At 44.0% G+C, this 14470-nt stretch overlaps 1 protein-coding gene across 1 annotated transcript; it reads left to right on the plus strand.

Annotated features, from left to right (window-relative positions):
* Positions 1–9247: 9247 nt before the first annotated feature.
* Positions 9248–13939, plus strand: LOC145942160 (uncharacterized). Its single transcript, XM_083048632.1, has one exon. The coding sequence runs from the start codon at positions 9248–9250 to the stop codon at positions 13937–13939; it is 4692 nt and encodes a 1563-aa protein (XP_082904758.1).
* The last annotated feature ends 531 nt before the right edge of the window (positions 13940–14470 follow it).

A 14470-nucleotide genomic window follows, 5' to 3' on the forward strand; every position in this document is an offset into this window, starting at 1 on the left:
TACTACGTTTAGCTGAAGGTCTACATAGACTTTCATATAGACAAAGATTAAAATTAGAAATAGAAATTTTAACAAAACTTTACGAAATTGAAGAGTCGGGAGAAGTTTAAAAAGAAGAGCATATGAGGATTCTCGTAAAAATTTTAATTTTTATTTCTTTTATAGTTATTTTTCATTATTTTTGTTTATTTACTAAATAAGTACATAAAAGTTTTTTGTTTGAAAAATTAAAAGTATTTAAAAGTTTATGAAAGTATTTAAAAGTGTTTTAAGTTTGTAAAAGTATTTAAAAGTGTTTAAGTTTGTAAAAGATTTAAAAAGAACTTACCTTGAGATTAAAAATATTGATAGTATTGGTTATTAATTAAGATATAATGTGATATAGTGATAAGTAAAAAAGAGATAATTATAAGATGATATAAGACTGTTTTATATTAAAAGACTTTATACGTATATGTAATAAGATATTTATGAAGTATTCAAGAACAAATATTTATTTTGAAATAAAAATTTATTTAAAAATCATTTGTATAAGCTTTTGTCCATTGTTGTGTTATAGCTCCAGATGTATAAAAGTATTGCGGAAATAGATCTCTAACAGTACTTCCACGAAATATATTATTTTCTTGTACAGGACTTTCGAAACTGCATAATGCTTGACAACAATTTATATAAAAGGTAAGTTTGGTCGAATACTTTACCATTTATTATTTTATATACTAGCGACTTGTAAAATAACGAATATTATTTAAACAATTTATATCTTGTACAGAATATGATCTATATTCTATAGGAAAATTTAAATCTCTTTTCATTAAAAAGTTATGTAAACAGACAGTTACTTGAACAATTAAAATTGCATTATTAACATTTGTTGCAATAGGCCTTTGAAAGATTCTCCATCTTGCTACTAAAATGCCGAAAGCGCATTCTACAACTCTCCGTGCACGACTTAATCTATAATTAAATACTTTTTTCTTAATATCTAAATTACACGATCCAGGATATGGACGCAACATATACGAAGTTAAAACAAAAGCTTCGTCTTCAACTATAACATAGGGTAATGGTACACTGTTTTCTGAAAATAATCTTGGTTTTGGTAACTTTAAGTAATTATTTTCTAATTGATGCTTCAGTTCGCTGTCATGGAATATTCCTCCATCGCTTCGTCTGCCTTCAGCACCAATATCTACGATAGTAAAACAATAATTGGCATCAGCGAGTGCCATAAGTACAATGCTGTGAGCATTTTTGTAATTATAATACGTTGATCCACTATGAGGTGGAGCCTAAAATTTGAAAAATGCAAAAATGAAGTTAAACTATTAATATAACAAAATAAATATTAATGTACAAATTTTATATACCTGAAGTACAACGTGTTTTCCGTCAATGGCACCAATGCAGTTTGGAAAATTCCACAATTTTTCGAACTTATTTGCTTTTTGTAGCCATACATTTTCTGAATTTTCAGGAAAAACTTTATCTTTTAAACACTAAGAATATAAAGGCTCGATATATATCAAATATAAATCGGTAATAGATAGGCTATTCGAACCGTACGTGGATGTCGGTGCGTCGATTCCAACGAAAATTAATTTTTCGTTGGAATTAACTAATTGTGCACGGGGCACACATTTTGCTTGGTACACCGCCAAGACTTTATTAAGGAACAATCTCAATTCGAGATTTCTAATTCCAAAGATCCCCTCTAACCCCCCTACAGAATTATAGGCGAGAAAAATATAGATCCGAAAGTCGCTGAATCGGGAATCGAACCCGAGATCTTTCGCTTGCCGGGCGACTGCTCTCACCATCTGAGCTATTCAGACCCTTCGACTCTATATTTTTCTCTGCCTTGATAAATAACTATTTGTAAATAACGCCTTTATAAAGTCTTGGCGGTGTACCAAGCAAAATGTGTGCCCCGTGCACAATTAGTTAATTCCAACGAAAAATTAATTTTCGTTGGAATCGATGCACCGACATCCGCGTACGGCTCGAATAGCCTATCTATTACCGATTTATATTTATCTTTTAAATTATTCCAAATAGCATGACATGTTTCAGACACAATTTTAGACACTGTATTTATTCCAATTCGAAATGCAAATGAAATTGAGTGCATACTGTCGCCTGTTGCCATATATCGTAAACATATTTCTAATCGTGTATGTGCTGGTATTGGAGATCTGACATTTTGTTTTGTAATACTTGGCTCAATTAACCGTAATAATTCAGTGAATGAATCAGTATTCATACGTAAATATTCAAAATATTTGTCAGGAGCAGTATTTGCCATTTCTTTGATCAAATTATTACTATCGCCTTGTTGATATCTTTTTTGTTCACTAAAAATTGATCGAACCCAAATTCTTCGTATATTGTTTTTTCTTTTTTTTCTTAAATGTTTGTATATCAAAATGGCTTTAATTAATTTTTTTCTTCGAATGTATTTATTCTAATTTAATTGTGGGCTACATTTCCACTCTCTTATTTTAGTTAATAAAAACATATTCATAACATTTAGTGAGTCTAGATTATTTGCAAAGCAAGAATGCTGTGCAAGTTGTTCAGGTTTTAATATCCACTTGCAATATCTACACTTATATTGTTCCTAAAAATTAAAATATATATTGTTATAAATACGTAAGGCTCTTCGCACAATAGAGAAAATATTAAGCATAAATATTAAATATTAGGAATAGAAATCAGATATCAGATCGTATATTACAGAGTCTTTTTGATTTTATTATTTAAAAATAATTCCTATTTCTAATATTTCCTATTTATGCTTAATATTTTCTCTGTTGCATACACAGGGCCTAACACTTTGTTGGTAGATAATATATAATGAATACTTACCATGTCGTATGAAATAATTGTAAAATAATATAATAAATAATATATTATTAATATATGCTGCGTTAACATTTCACGCATAGGTTATGTCTTCTATTCCGTTTCCGTTCCGTTCCGTAAAATGTTTGTCATAGGAAACCCGGCTACAAAAAAGCGAAATGAAATTGAACGGAATCATTCTGATTGGTTAGCCTTCTATCTAGTTTCATGTCCGTTACCGTTCCGTTCCGCTATTTCTTCCTTCATCGGGATGCACCCTCAGAGTAGGTTAAGGAAATGTAGATAGCGAAGCAAGGTAAGAGAGAGAACAGTCGGAATAGAAAAGAAAGAGAGAGAGAGAGAGAGGAGAGGTTAGGAAGGGAGAGAGAAAGCGAGAAGAGCGTAGAATAAGAAGGTAGAGATAAGCTAGATTAAGTTGCGTACGTAGAAATAAGTTTAGACGTAAGCTATCAAATGGTTGTAAAATAATTGTAACCCCATAGGAGATCTAATAAACACATCTATCTATCTATCTACATCCAGTGTATGCCGATATGTAGTTACCTATTCTATTTAAAAAACTCACTTTTTCCCCTATTTTCTTTAGCATATAATCACAGTGGTCCTTAAATCTTAACTTATCGTCAATAATTATGCCTAGATATCTCATTCTTTCCACACGCTCTATCTCCGTTCCATCCAAACATTTCAGTGTAATGTTACCTCTCAGTTCTTTTCTTATACTTCGAACTATCATATATTTCGTTTTCCCTGCGTTCATTTTTAACTTATTTGTATTCATCCATTTTTCCACTGTAACAAATGCCATATTCATTTTTCTTTCTAATTCCGCACTACTCCCTCCAGTCACATACACTAGCGTATCGTCTGCAAACATTTTTATACTACATCCCTCCGGACAGACTTTAATTATATCGTTTATATATATTATAAATAACAAAGGTCCTAATACAGATCCTTGTGGTACTCCATATTCTGTGGCCATATAATGTAGACCATTCATTGTTAAATCGTACCTGCTCTGTTCTATTCTTTCAATATGATTTTAAATATTCCAAAGCTGTTCCTCTAATTCCGTATTGAAAATTACCCCCACCATTTTTGCCTCACTAACTACCAGTTTCCATTCGTCAATGACTGTTTGAATCGCTGTTTCACACGAATACTGTTTTCTCAAACCTGACTAATGTTCTGTTATAATACAGTTATCTTCTAAATACGCCTCAATTTGCTTTTTAACTACTAATTCTAATACTTTCTCGAATATTGGTAACATATTAATAGGCCTAAATTCACTTGCTTTTCTGGCTTTTTCTATTTTTGGAATCGGTATTATCATAGACGTTTTCCAACCTTCTGGACAGCAACCTTCCCTCAAAGAGTTATTTATTATATCAATAAATTCCTCTTTTATTACATAAAATACTGCTTTAAGTATATCACTAGTTAATCCCTCTTCCGTACCTTTCTTTTTTGGTAGTTCCATAACAATTTTTTGTAAATGCTCTATTCTAATCATCTCAAAATTTTCCATTATTCCTTCGCTTTCAATAACAAAAATAATTCTTTTACCTGGACTTCCTAACTTATCTCTACTTATAGATTTTACTATGTTCTCAATACTCTGTATATAATATAAATTAAATTTATTAGCTATATTGCACCCTTCAGTATTATCTAATATTTCAAAATCTATATACTCTATTTTTTTTGTACCCGTTGGTTCGCCCCTTATTATTTCTTTTAAGGTTTTCCACATAGATGTCGGATTTCCCTTGTTATGATATATCATATTTTCATAGTATTCTTTTTTTTGGCCTGATTAGTTTAACCACTGCATTTCTTTCGATTTTAAACTGTGACCAATTTTCATCCGTGTCATCATACAACGCTTTACTGTACGCCTCATCCCTTTTAGCCGCTGCTTCCCTTATTTCATCCGAAAACCACTTTTTCCCTTCCCATATTTTCGGAATTCTAAATTTTTTTCTAGGTGCTGTAGCATCCAACGCATCTACTATATTATCGACAAGTTTCTTCGCTCTCACACTGACATTCATATCTTGGCTTTTTCCTAATTTATTTTCCACTAATTTAATAAATTCATCTACATTAAACTCTTTAAAATTCCTAGCACTAAATCCTCTGTATTTATTATCAATTTTATTCACATTAAGATCAACTTTTAACCACGCATGGTCCGTTATTTTAGGTTCATGAATTACTTGCACTTCTATTTTATTATTAGCGTAAATTAAATCTATAATTGTCTTACTATCTTTCGTAATTCTCGTCGGTTTATTTACATATTGTTTCATGCCTATGCTCAACATTGTCGTTTGTAACTTCTTTGTATAAAACGAGTCCAACATAATATCTATATTAAAGTCTCCTATTACTATACATTCTCCCCGTATTATTAATTCTTCTATTATATCCTCCAGAAATCTCACGAAATCACCATGCGATGAACTCGGTGAATGATATATTACTGTTATTACTCTTTTATACAATTTATCTTTCACCTAAATCGCAGCACACCAACAATTCGCTTCTAACTTTTTTACTAATACCATCTCATATTTAATATCGTCCCTTACATATAAAAGAACCCCTCCAGTATTTCTGTTTTCAGCATCACATCTAATCATACTATACCCCGGTACGTTCACTTCACAGTCTTCAATTTCAGCAGTCACTCTGGTTTCTGATAACGCTATGAACGCAGGATTCATTTTCTTCATAATCTGATGCTGTATCTCGTCTTTATGGGCCATCAAACTTTGCGCATTTGTATATAGTATTAATTCCGTTTCCTTCTGTAGTTGCTATTTATCTTCCTCCCAGCCGGCCCTCCTCTCCTCCTTCTGTATCGCCCTCTTGAAAGTCGGACATTCCGGATCAAGTGCGCCATGCTCATCATTTATTTTCAAATTGTATGTTTGAATCTTAAACATACAATTTATACATCTTTTCTTTGTCGCTGTACATTCACTCACCTTGTGATTTCCTGCACATTTGTGACATGTTTCATTACGCGTACAATTCTTTGCAATATGATAATAACCCCAGCATTTAAAACATCTTTTAATGTTAATGTGATTGAATGCAGGACACTTTCTCCACCCTACATTCAGTTTCCCTTTGCTCAACATTATTTCATGAGTCTCTTCAACTGAACTGCTTCAATTATTACGATACCATCTTTTCCTCTTCTTCTGGACTGATCTTTATCATTTATTCTCTCTTTAACTATTTTCTTCACTATTCGCATATGAATTCCTTCATTTTTTGCGTCAATTTTGTTCTGCTTCTTAATTGTACCTATTAAATCATCATCATTCAACTCCATATCTTCCTCGCCAATATTGACAATTTTTATCTTAGGTTTCATCCGCGGTGACTCACAATAACGTTAAAATTCTCGCCCAGCTTGGCTTGTACTGTCGCCTTTAGCTTTTCCATTTCTTCTCCAGTCTCACAGCCGAGAATCACTGTTCCCTTACTTCCTTTTTTTAACTTCGTTATTCCCATAGCCATATTCTTGATATCTACCTTTTCTTTTATCAGTTTTTTAGTTGCTTCTTTTACTCTCCTGTTGCACCTTGGGTTTGACAATTATAATATTTTCTTTTTTCTTCTCTTTAACTGCTTCACTATAACATCTTTGAGCTCCTCCTGCCAATCCACTCGCTCCCCCTTATATAATTCTTCTCAAGTCTTCCAGTTCTTGTTTAATACTTCCAAATTCTTCTCGAACTATTTCCTTAACCATCATTTTAATTTCCTTCTTACATGCTGTTTCGTCTTTTATTTCTTTCACAGTTTTTACAAGCCAATCTATTTTTACGTCAATACTCGATGATCCACTCGCTCCTGATATTCTATTTCCACTGCTTGATGTCGTAAACGAACCCGTAGATCCTGTAGATCCTTGTCTTTCCCTGCTGCTCCCCGCTGCTGTCGGTGCCTTCTTCATATCTGCTTCACTTTCAATTGTAAATTTCTCAAATGGGCCAGGACACGACACCAGTTCGCGATTTCTATCATAAATTTTATGTTTACTTGCACATCCTGGATGGTAAAACAGCTTAACACAAGACTTGCATGCAACAACTTGATTTTTTATTGCCTTCTTACATGCCGAGCATCGATACTCGTCATATTCATCGTTCATATCGATAATTACCGGCCGAAGCTGTTAATACCAGCATAGGCGGTCAATTACCTTTGTCCAAATTCACACGTCAGCGCTTTGTGTCCACCTTTAATATCTACTTGTCGTGTGAAATTTCGATGCCTCATACAAGAAATATAACTCTCACGCTCACAAATCAGCATATTACTGTTAGATAACACTCATGTCTATTTCCGGTCTATGCAACTATTACTTCAATACTTTTTCGCCACTCTCCCTCACTATATAACCACTTAAAAGTTGGTCGCACTTTTGCAGAGCGATGTTTGACACGTCTTCTCTCAGAGAAAAAAAAAAAAAAAAAAAGAGAGAGAGAGAGAGAATTAAGATTCATAGTTCAAAAATATGTTTTTTTTAGTCATACAGCTTAATTGTCTCAAAATTGAACATCTAATAATTTCGATTTAAAATCTTATAATGGAATTTAAAAAAACTTAATTATTGTTAGTTCTGTTTTTTTCAAATTTAGATTGTTCTGTAAGTACATTTCTTGATTTATTGATAAAATTCTCAAATTTTTATTAAAATATTTGTTAGATAATTAACGTTTTTAATCTTTCTCTCACTATATTGGCTCTAACAATAAGTTGTATAATATAAATGTGTTAATATTTTAACATAATAAAAATACATGCTAAAAACATTTACACATTTATATTTTACTACTTATTGTTAGAGCGAATAATATATAGTAAGAGAAAGATTAAAAACATTAATTATGTAACAGATATTGTAATAAAAATGTGAGCAGAATTGTACTTATAGAGCAATCTAAATTTATGCAATTTCTAAATAAAAATAAAATATATATATAGTATATATCGTTAAAACATTTTACATATTTATGCTTTTACATATTTTTATTTAATATGTGTTTATGTGTAGGTGTTGCGAATCAAGCAAGACGAATGAAAGGAAAAATGTATGTGTGTATGTGTGTGTGAACAGGTGAGTGACTGATCCGTCGCGACAGCTGATTCATGTCCAGCGAGCGTCGTGTCAATTGGAATTTGGCGCCACCGTCGGGCCGATTACCACTCTCAGGCTCGCACGCCAATCGCGATCGCTCGAGCCCGCGCCGATAGTTTCGCGCGCGCAAGGCGCGGCCCTTCAAGCCGCGCCGTTCGAACGCTCTCGGGCAACCGTCCGTGAGCAAACAAAGAGGGAAACAAACAGATTTGCCCTCCGACTTTCCAGAAGGATCCCGTACCACGCTTTTCTCACCTTTCGAACGATGATCTCTTGATGCGGAACTTTCTGGAAGGTCGAGGGTATAAATTGACGTTCCCCGAAACGCTCGCTCTCGTTTTTCGTCCGCCGCTTCTCGCGCTCGCGTCTCAGTCGCTCCGAAAGCAAAACCGAAATTCGTACGATATCTCTGTGACTAAAAATAGTTCGCCTAACTTCGGCCGTTGCTATTGTGCTTATCCGTAGAGTCCAGTCTCTATACGATTGCGAAAGTTTATATTCAGAATATTCGATAAAGGAGAAATGCAGACTCCAGTTCGATAGAAAACAGGCGTTCGTTATTTCGTGGTACCTGCATACTCGCTATCACTTCCCGACTCACTCCACGTCGCGCACTATCACCAGTCGCGAACTTTGAATTGAACATTCTGGTCCTTCGAGCCGGATCTGACCCTTCGTCGCAACCGGCGCCTCCTGCGAATCGTCGTGAACCTCGCGCCTTCGTCGTGAGTGCTGTGGCTCTACAGTGTAGTGAGTGAGTAATCTGAAAGAAAAAAAACGATGGAGCAATTAATCAACGCGCAGCACGAGCTCTACGGGCGCATCGCCCGCGCCATGGAAACTGTCCGGGAGGCCGGAACCGCCAAGCTGTCCATCCCTCTCGTACAAGCATCCCTGACGCTTCTAGACAAAAAGTGGAGTAAGTTCGAGCGTAACCACGATGCCTTACTTACAGACTATAGTGAGCGGATCGGAGAGCACGATTAAACTACCTCGGGCCTCCTAGATATAGCTGAGATGGCTTACATGCAATAGCGGGCCGAGCTAGTCGAACTCGAACAGAGGCTCGCCCTCCAGCAGAAGCCCGACCCACAGAAGCTCGCTCGAACAGAAACGGCGGTGGCCCGCAACGTGCTGCCGCGGATCCAGTTGCCACAATTCTCCGGGAGATTTGAAGACTGGCCCGCCTTCCGCGACCTGTTCCGTTCCATTGTCATGGAGGGTAACTCCCTGTCGCAAGTTGAACGGATGCATTACCTAAAGACTAGCGTAAAAGGCGACGCGGAACAGCTCATCCGAAATCTGCCCTCTACTGAGGAGAATTTCGAGCGAGCCTGGGCCACGCTGGTGGAGCATTTCGAGAATAAGCGACTCCTAGTGAGAGCCTATTTGTCCACCTTCGCTGCGCTCCCTCGGATGAAAACGCCATCCGCCGCCGGACTCCGTCGAATATTCCACGGCGTACTCTCCACAGTCGGCGCCCTGGAGGGCGTTGGGCGCCCCATCACCGACTCCACGGACCTCTTCGTTCACTCGGTGGTTAAGCTCCTCGACTCCAAGACCCGACGCGACTGGGAGAATTCGCTGGGCAAAACCTCCGACCCCCCTTCTTACGATGACCTCCGGGAGTTTCTACAAGAACAGCTCATGACCCAGGAAGTGCTCCAGGCCGTCAACGGAGAAGCTTCCGGGAAAACCAACGAGAAGCCCGGCCGATCTGCACGAGCGAACCATGTGGGAGGTCGAGGGTCGGACGCGAACCGCAGCTGCTCCCTCTGTAAAAAAGATCATTTCATTGCACATTGCGAGCAATATAAAAGGAAAAACGCCCAGGAGAAACGGGAGACAGTCAACACTCACCAGCGATGCTGGAACTGCCTGGGTCGTCATCGACTCGGCGATTGCTCGTCGTCTAAGGTATGCTCCCGATGCTCTGGTCGACACCACACGACTTTACACGACGCGTTTACGGCGGTGGCCTCGCCCGCTACCGGGCTAAACTCGACGCCTTCCGTTCACGTCGCCACGCGGCCACCGGTGGAATGTGGACCAGTGCTCCTCGCGACCGCGCGTGTGTTGGTGATCGATCGCACAGGCACCCACCACGCGGTCCGTGTGCTGATCGACCCGGGATCAGAAACGTCCCTGATCGCGGAGTCGCTCGCGCAGCGGCTACGCCTACCGCGAACCCCAACGTCAGTAGCCATCTTCGGGGTGGGTGGCATCCAGACGGGCTTCTCTCGCGGACGACTCGCCGTCAGGGTCCTTTCGCGCGACGGGCACTTCTCACTCTCTGTATCACCGCTCGTGTTACCGCGCCTCAGCATCTACAGTGGGGCGTCAGGAAGTGGAGCTCGCTCGTGGCCTCACGTGGAAGGCCTCGAACTCGCGGACCCTAAATTTCACCGCCAGGATCCCGTGGAGCTGTTACTTGGTGCCGATGCCTACGTGGACCTCGTCCTGCCCGATCTCCGCCGCGGAGGTCCGAACGAGCCCATTGCGCAGCAGACTCGCCTCGGTTGGGTGCTATTAGGTGCTGTCGGCGCCAATCACGTGGCGGCTCCTGTGTCCTCCTTGCAATGCTCCACGGTAGGTGAGCTCGCCGATCTCGTCCGTCGGTTCTGGGAGGCTGAGGAGCCACCACGCATCGCGCTACCGCTGACTGCCGAGGAGCAGGAGTGCGAAGATCACTTCGTGCTCACTCACGAGAGACTTCCCGATGGCCGCTACCAAGTACGATTACCGGTCCGTCCGGAGCTACCGGACCTCAGCTCCACCCGCCGAACTGCGTCCAGGTTGCTCGACGTCATGAGGCGACGGCTCGACCGCCACAGCGATTTCGGCATCTTGTATCGCACGTTCATGACCGAATATATCTCGCTCGGTCACATGACACCTGTCGCTGCTGCGACGTTCACACCAGGGAATCGAATCAGCTTCCTGCGTCACCATGGAGTGCTTCGGAGTTCAAGCACGGGCGCGAAGCTGCGGGTGGTGTTCAATGGCTCCACCCGCACCTGCAGCGGGGCGTCTCTAAACAGCTCTCTGCGCACCGGGCCCAATCTGTTGCCGTCGCTTGCGGATATCGTGATACGCTGGCGACGTCATCGTTACGTTTTCATAGCCGACGTACAGATGATGTACCGCCAAATCCTGGTACACCCCGGCGACCGAGATCTGCAGCGGATCCTGTGGGAGGATGACAACCAAATACAGGAATACCAACTCAACACTGTCACGTACGGCCTGGCGAGCGCGCCTTACCTCGCCATACGCGTGCTGCGACAGCTCGCGACGGACGAGGCGGACCGCTCCCCGCTGGGGGCCGAGGTTTTACAACACGACATCTATATGGATGATATACTTACCGGATCTTCAGACTTGGGTGTAACTCACCGGCTGCTGAACCAAGTTGTCTCCGTCTGTACGGCGGGCGGCTTTCCTCTACGAAAGTGGGCCGCCAACAACGACAGTCTCCTGGTGGAAATTCCGCCAGAGCATCGCCTAAGCTCTCCGACCGGCGCTCAGCTGCCGTCGGACGAGTGCTCTGTACTAGGCCTGCGATGGAATCCCGAGGAGGACGCGTTATCGCTCACCGTAAGAAGAACCCCGAGCGCGACTCCTACGAAGAGGTCGGTGCTCTCGCAAACTGCGCGCCTGTACGACCCACTGGGATGGTTAGCACCGATCATCGTGCGAGCGAAACTACTGGTTCAAACAGCGTGGCTGCAACAGCTTGAATTGGACGCCCCATTGGCTAAGGAGGAAGCTGCAGCATGGACCAGCCTGGAGGAGGAGCTTCCCCTACTGGAAAGGATCCGGTTACCTCGCTGGCTACGCTGTGATAACCCAAGCAGCACCCTGGAACTCCATGGCTTCTCCGATGCCTCCGAGCGCGCCTACGCTGCCGTGGTTTACCTCCGGGCCACGACGGACGCTCAGTCGAGCGTATCACTGGTCGTCGCTAAGACCAAGGTCGCTCCGCTGAAGCGCGTGTCCATTGCCCGCTTGGAACTCTGTGCGGCGGCCCTCTTGGCCAAGTTGGCCGAGCACGTCCGGCACACCTTGGGCCTGGGAACATCTGCAGTCCATTTGTGGACCGACTCCACGGTCACTCTAGGCTGGTTACGTGGGCACCCGGCAAGATGGACGACCTACGTCGCCAATCGAGTTGCAGAGATCCACCGGACGAACCAGGAAGCAAGGTGGCGTCACGTACCGGGGCGAGAGAACCCCGCTGACTGCGCCTCCCGGGGGGTGACTCCAGGAGAACTGATTGACCACCCGCTCTGGTGGCACGGACCGAGCTACCTCAGCGATAACTCGAGCAACTGGCCAGAGGAGACTCGAACCTTGGACGCTGCCGACCTTCCAGACCAACGACCCACAGGCTGCCACATAAGCCTCGAGACTCAGGAACCCGAAGAGTTGCGGCGGTTCTCGTCGTTACGGCACCTGCTTCGCGTGTCGGCGTGGATCTGGCGGTGGCACTCGCGCCGCCCCTCCGTCGGCGGCGATAAGCCACCTGGACCCTGCCTGGAGCCCATGGAGTTAGATGCCGCCCTCCTCCGATGGATCAGGACGGTCCAGGATCGGAGTTACAGCCAGGAACTCAAGGACAGCCAAGCGGGACGGCCGCTGACCGGACGGAGCCCGCTCAAGCGGCTGACGCCAACGATAGATGCCGACGGGATTCTGCGAGTAAAAGGGCGCATTAAACATGCGCTCTTGGACCAGCGCCACCCAGCAATTCTGCCCACTAACTCACACTTGACCTACCTGGTGGTCGACGCCTGTCACCGGCGTACCCTACACGGAGGAGTCCAAGCCACCCTCGCGAACATCCGCCAGCGGTTCTGGATTCCCCGTGGGCGTCAACTGGTTCGTCAATACATACACCGCTGCCTTCCATGTGTGCGATGGCGGGCGGCCACGCCTCAGCCTATGATGGGAGACCTGCCCAGGGCGCGTCCAAGTCGACCGTTTCTGCACACCGGAGTGGACTTCGCCGGCCCGATTTGGCTTCGAACCGCCAAAGGACGCGGTCACAAGACCTACAAGGGTTTTTTGTCTGTCTTTGTGTGTTTCAGCTCCTGCGCTGTCCATTTAGAGGCCGTAAGCGATTACTCCGCCGAGGCATTCATCGCCGCCTTCCGTCGCTTCGTGTCCCGCCGCGGGCTATGCGAGGTCGTCTATAGCGACCGCGGAACGAACTTCGTCGGCGCCGACAGCCAGCTCCGAGCACTCTTCGCGGACGCAAGCCGAGATGCGCATCAAATTATCGGACGATTGGCGGACGACGGTGTCCGGTGGAGTTTCAATCCGCCGGCCGCCCCTCACTTTGGCGGCCTCTGGGAGGCTGCGGTTAAGACTGTGAAGCACCACCTGCGGCGAGTGATTGGAGAAACAAAACTCACCTACGAGGAGATGGCGACGTTCTTGGCGGAGGTCGAGGCGTGCCTCAACTCCAGGCCACTGTCGGATGACCCGGAGGATCTAGGCGCTCTGACCCCCGGCCACTTCCTAATCGGGGGCCCCGTGCTGGCCATCCCGGAACCATCCCTGTTGGCCTTACCATCAGAACGTCTCAACCGTTGGCGGTTGTTGCAGCAGATGCGGGACCACCTGTGGCAGCGCTGGGTCCACGAGTACCTACAGGGGCTCACCCCGCGAACGAAATGGCTCGCTGACCGTGGGTCAGCAGTAGAAGAGGGCCAACTATGCCTCCTTAAGGGCGAGAACTCTCCCCCTTGTCGGTGGCCGCTCGCTCGCGTCACGCGATTGCACCCGGGAAGGGACGGCCGCGTCCGCGTTGTCGACGTCCGTACGTCCGGTGGTGACCTGACGCGCCCGGTCGTCAAGATCGTTCCCCTGCCGGCCGCGAAAATCGCGAGCCCGTCCTCTTGACCTGCTCGCTGACCTGCCAATACAATTCCGAGCTGTACACGTGAAAATTAATGTAACCCGATTGTCATTATACATACCTTCTTGCGTCATCTCGTAATCATTGTAAATATTCGCGCATACTTACAGCCGAGTAAAACTCCCGCGTCTCTCCTCTTCCGACGACGCCGACGCTAATCTCGCCCGCGACACTTTCCGATATTTTAATCCACGAATTTGACAGGCGAGGTTAGGTTGCCCCTGTCGCCAGCCACAACTCGCGCTTTGCACATGCACGTGCACGATCGATTATGGAGCGCTCGGTGATCGATGTCGACTCTACCGGCGCTACACTCGCGTCGCCTCGAAATACATTGTAATCGTCGGGCGAAATCCGACGAGGCGGGCGGGATGTTGCGAATCAAGCAAGACGAATGAATGGAAAAATGTACGTGTGTATGTGTGTGAACAGGTGAGTGACTGATCCGTCGCGACAGCTGATTCATGTCCAGCGAGCGTCGTGTCAATTGGAATTTGGCGCCACCGTCGGGCCGA

This window comes from Prenolepis imparis, unplaced genomic scaffold, assembly GCF_030444845.1.
Source record: "Prenolepis imparis isolate NDT839.2.m4 unplaced genomic scaffold, iyPreImpa1.0 SCAF_10, whole genome shotgun sequence".
NCBI classification, from domain to species: Eukaryota; Metazoa; Arthropoda; class Insecta; order Hymenoptera; family Formicidae; genus Prenolepis; species Prenolepis imparis.

Excerpts from the sequence above, each read along its gene's own strand:
- LOC145942160 (XM_083048632.1), top strand. The coding sequence starts at position 9,248 with ATGGAGGGTAACTCCCTGTCGCAAGTTGAACGGATGCATTACCTAAAG.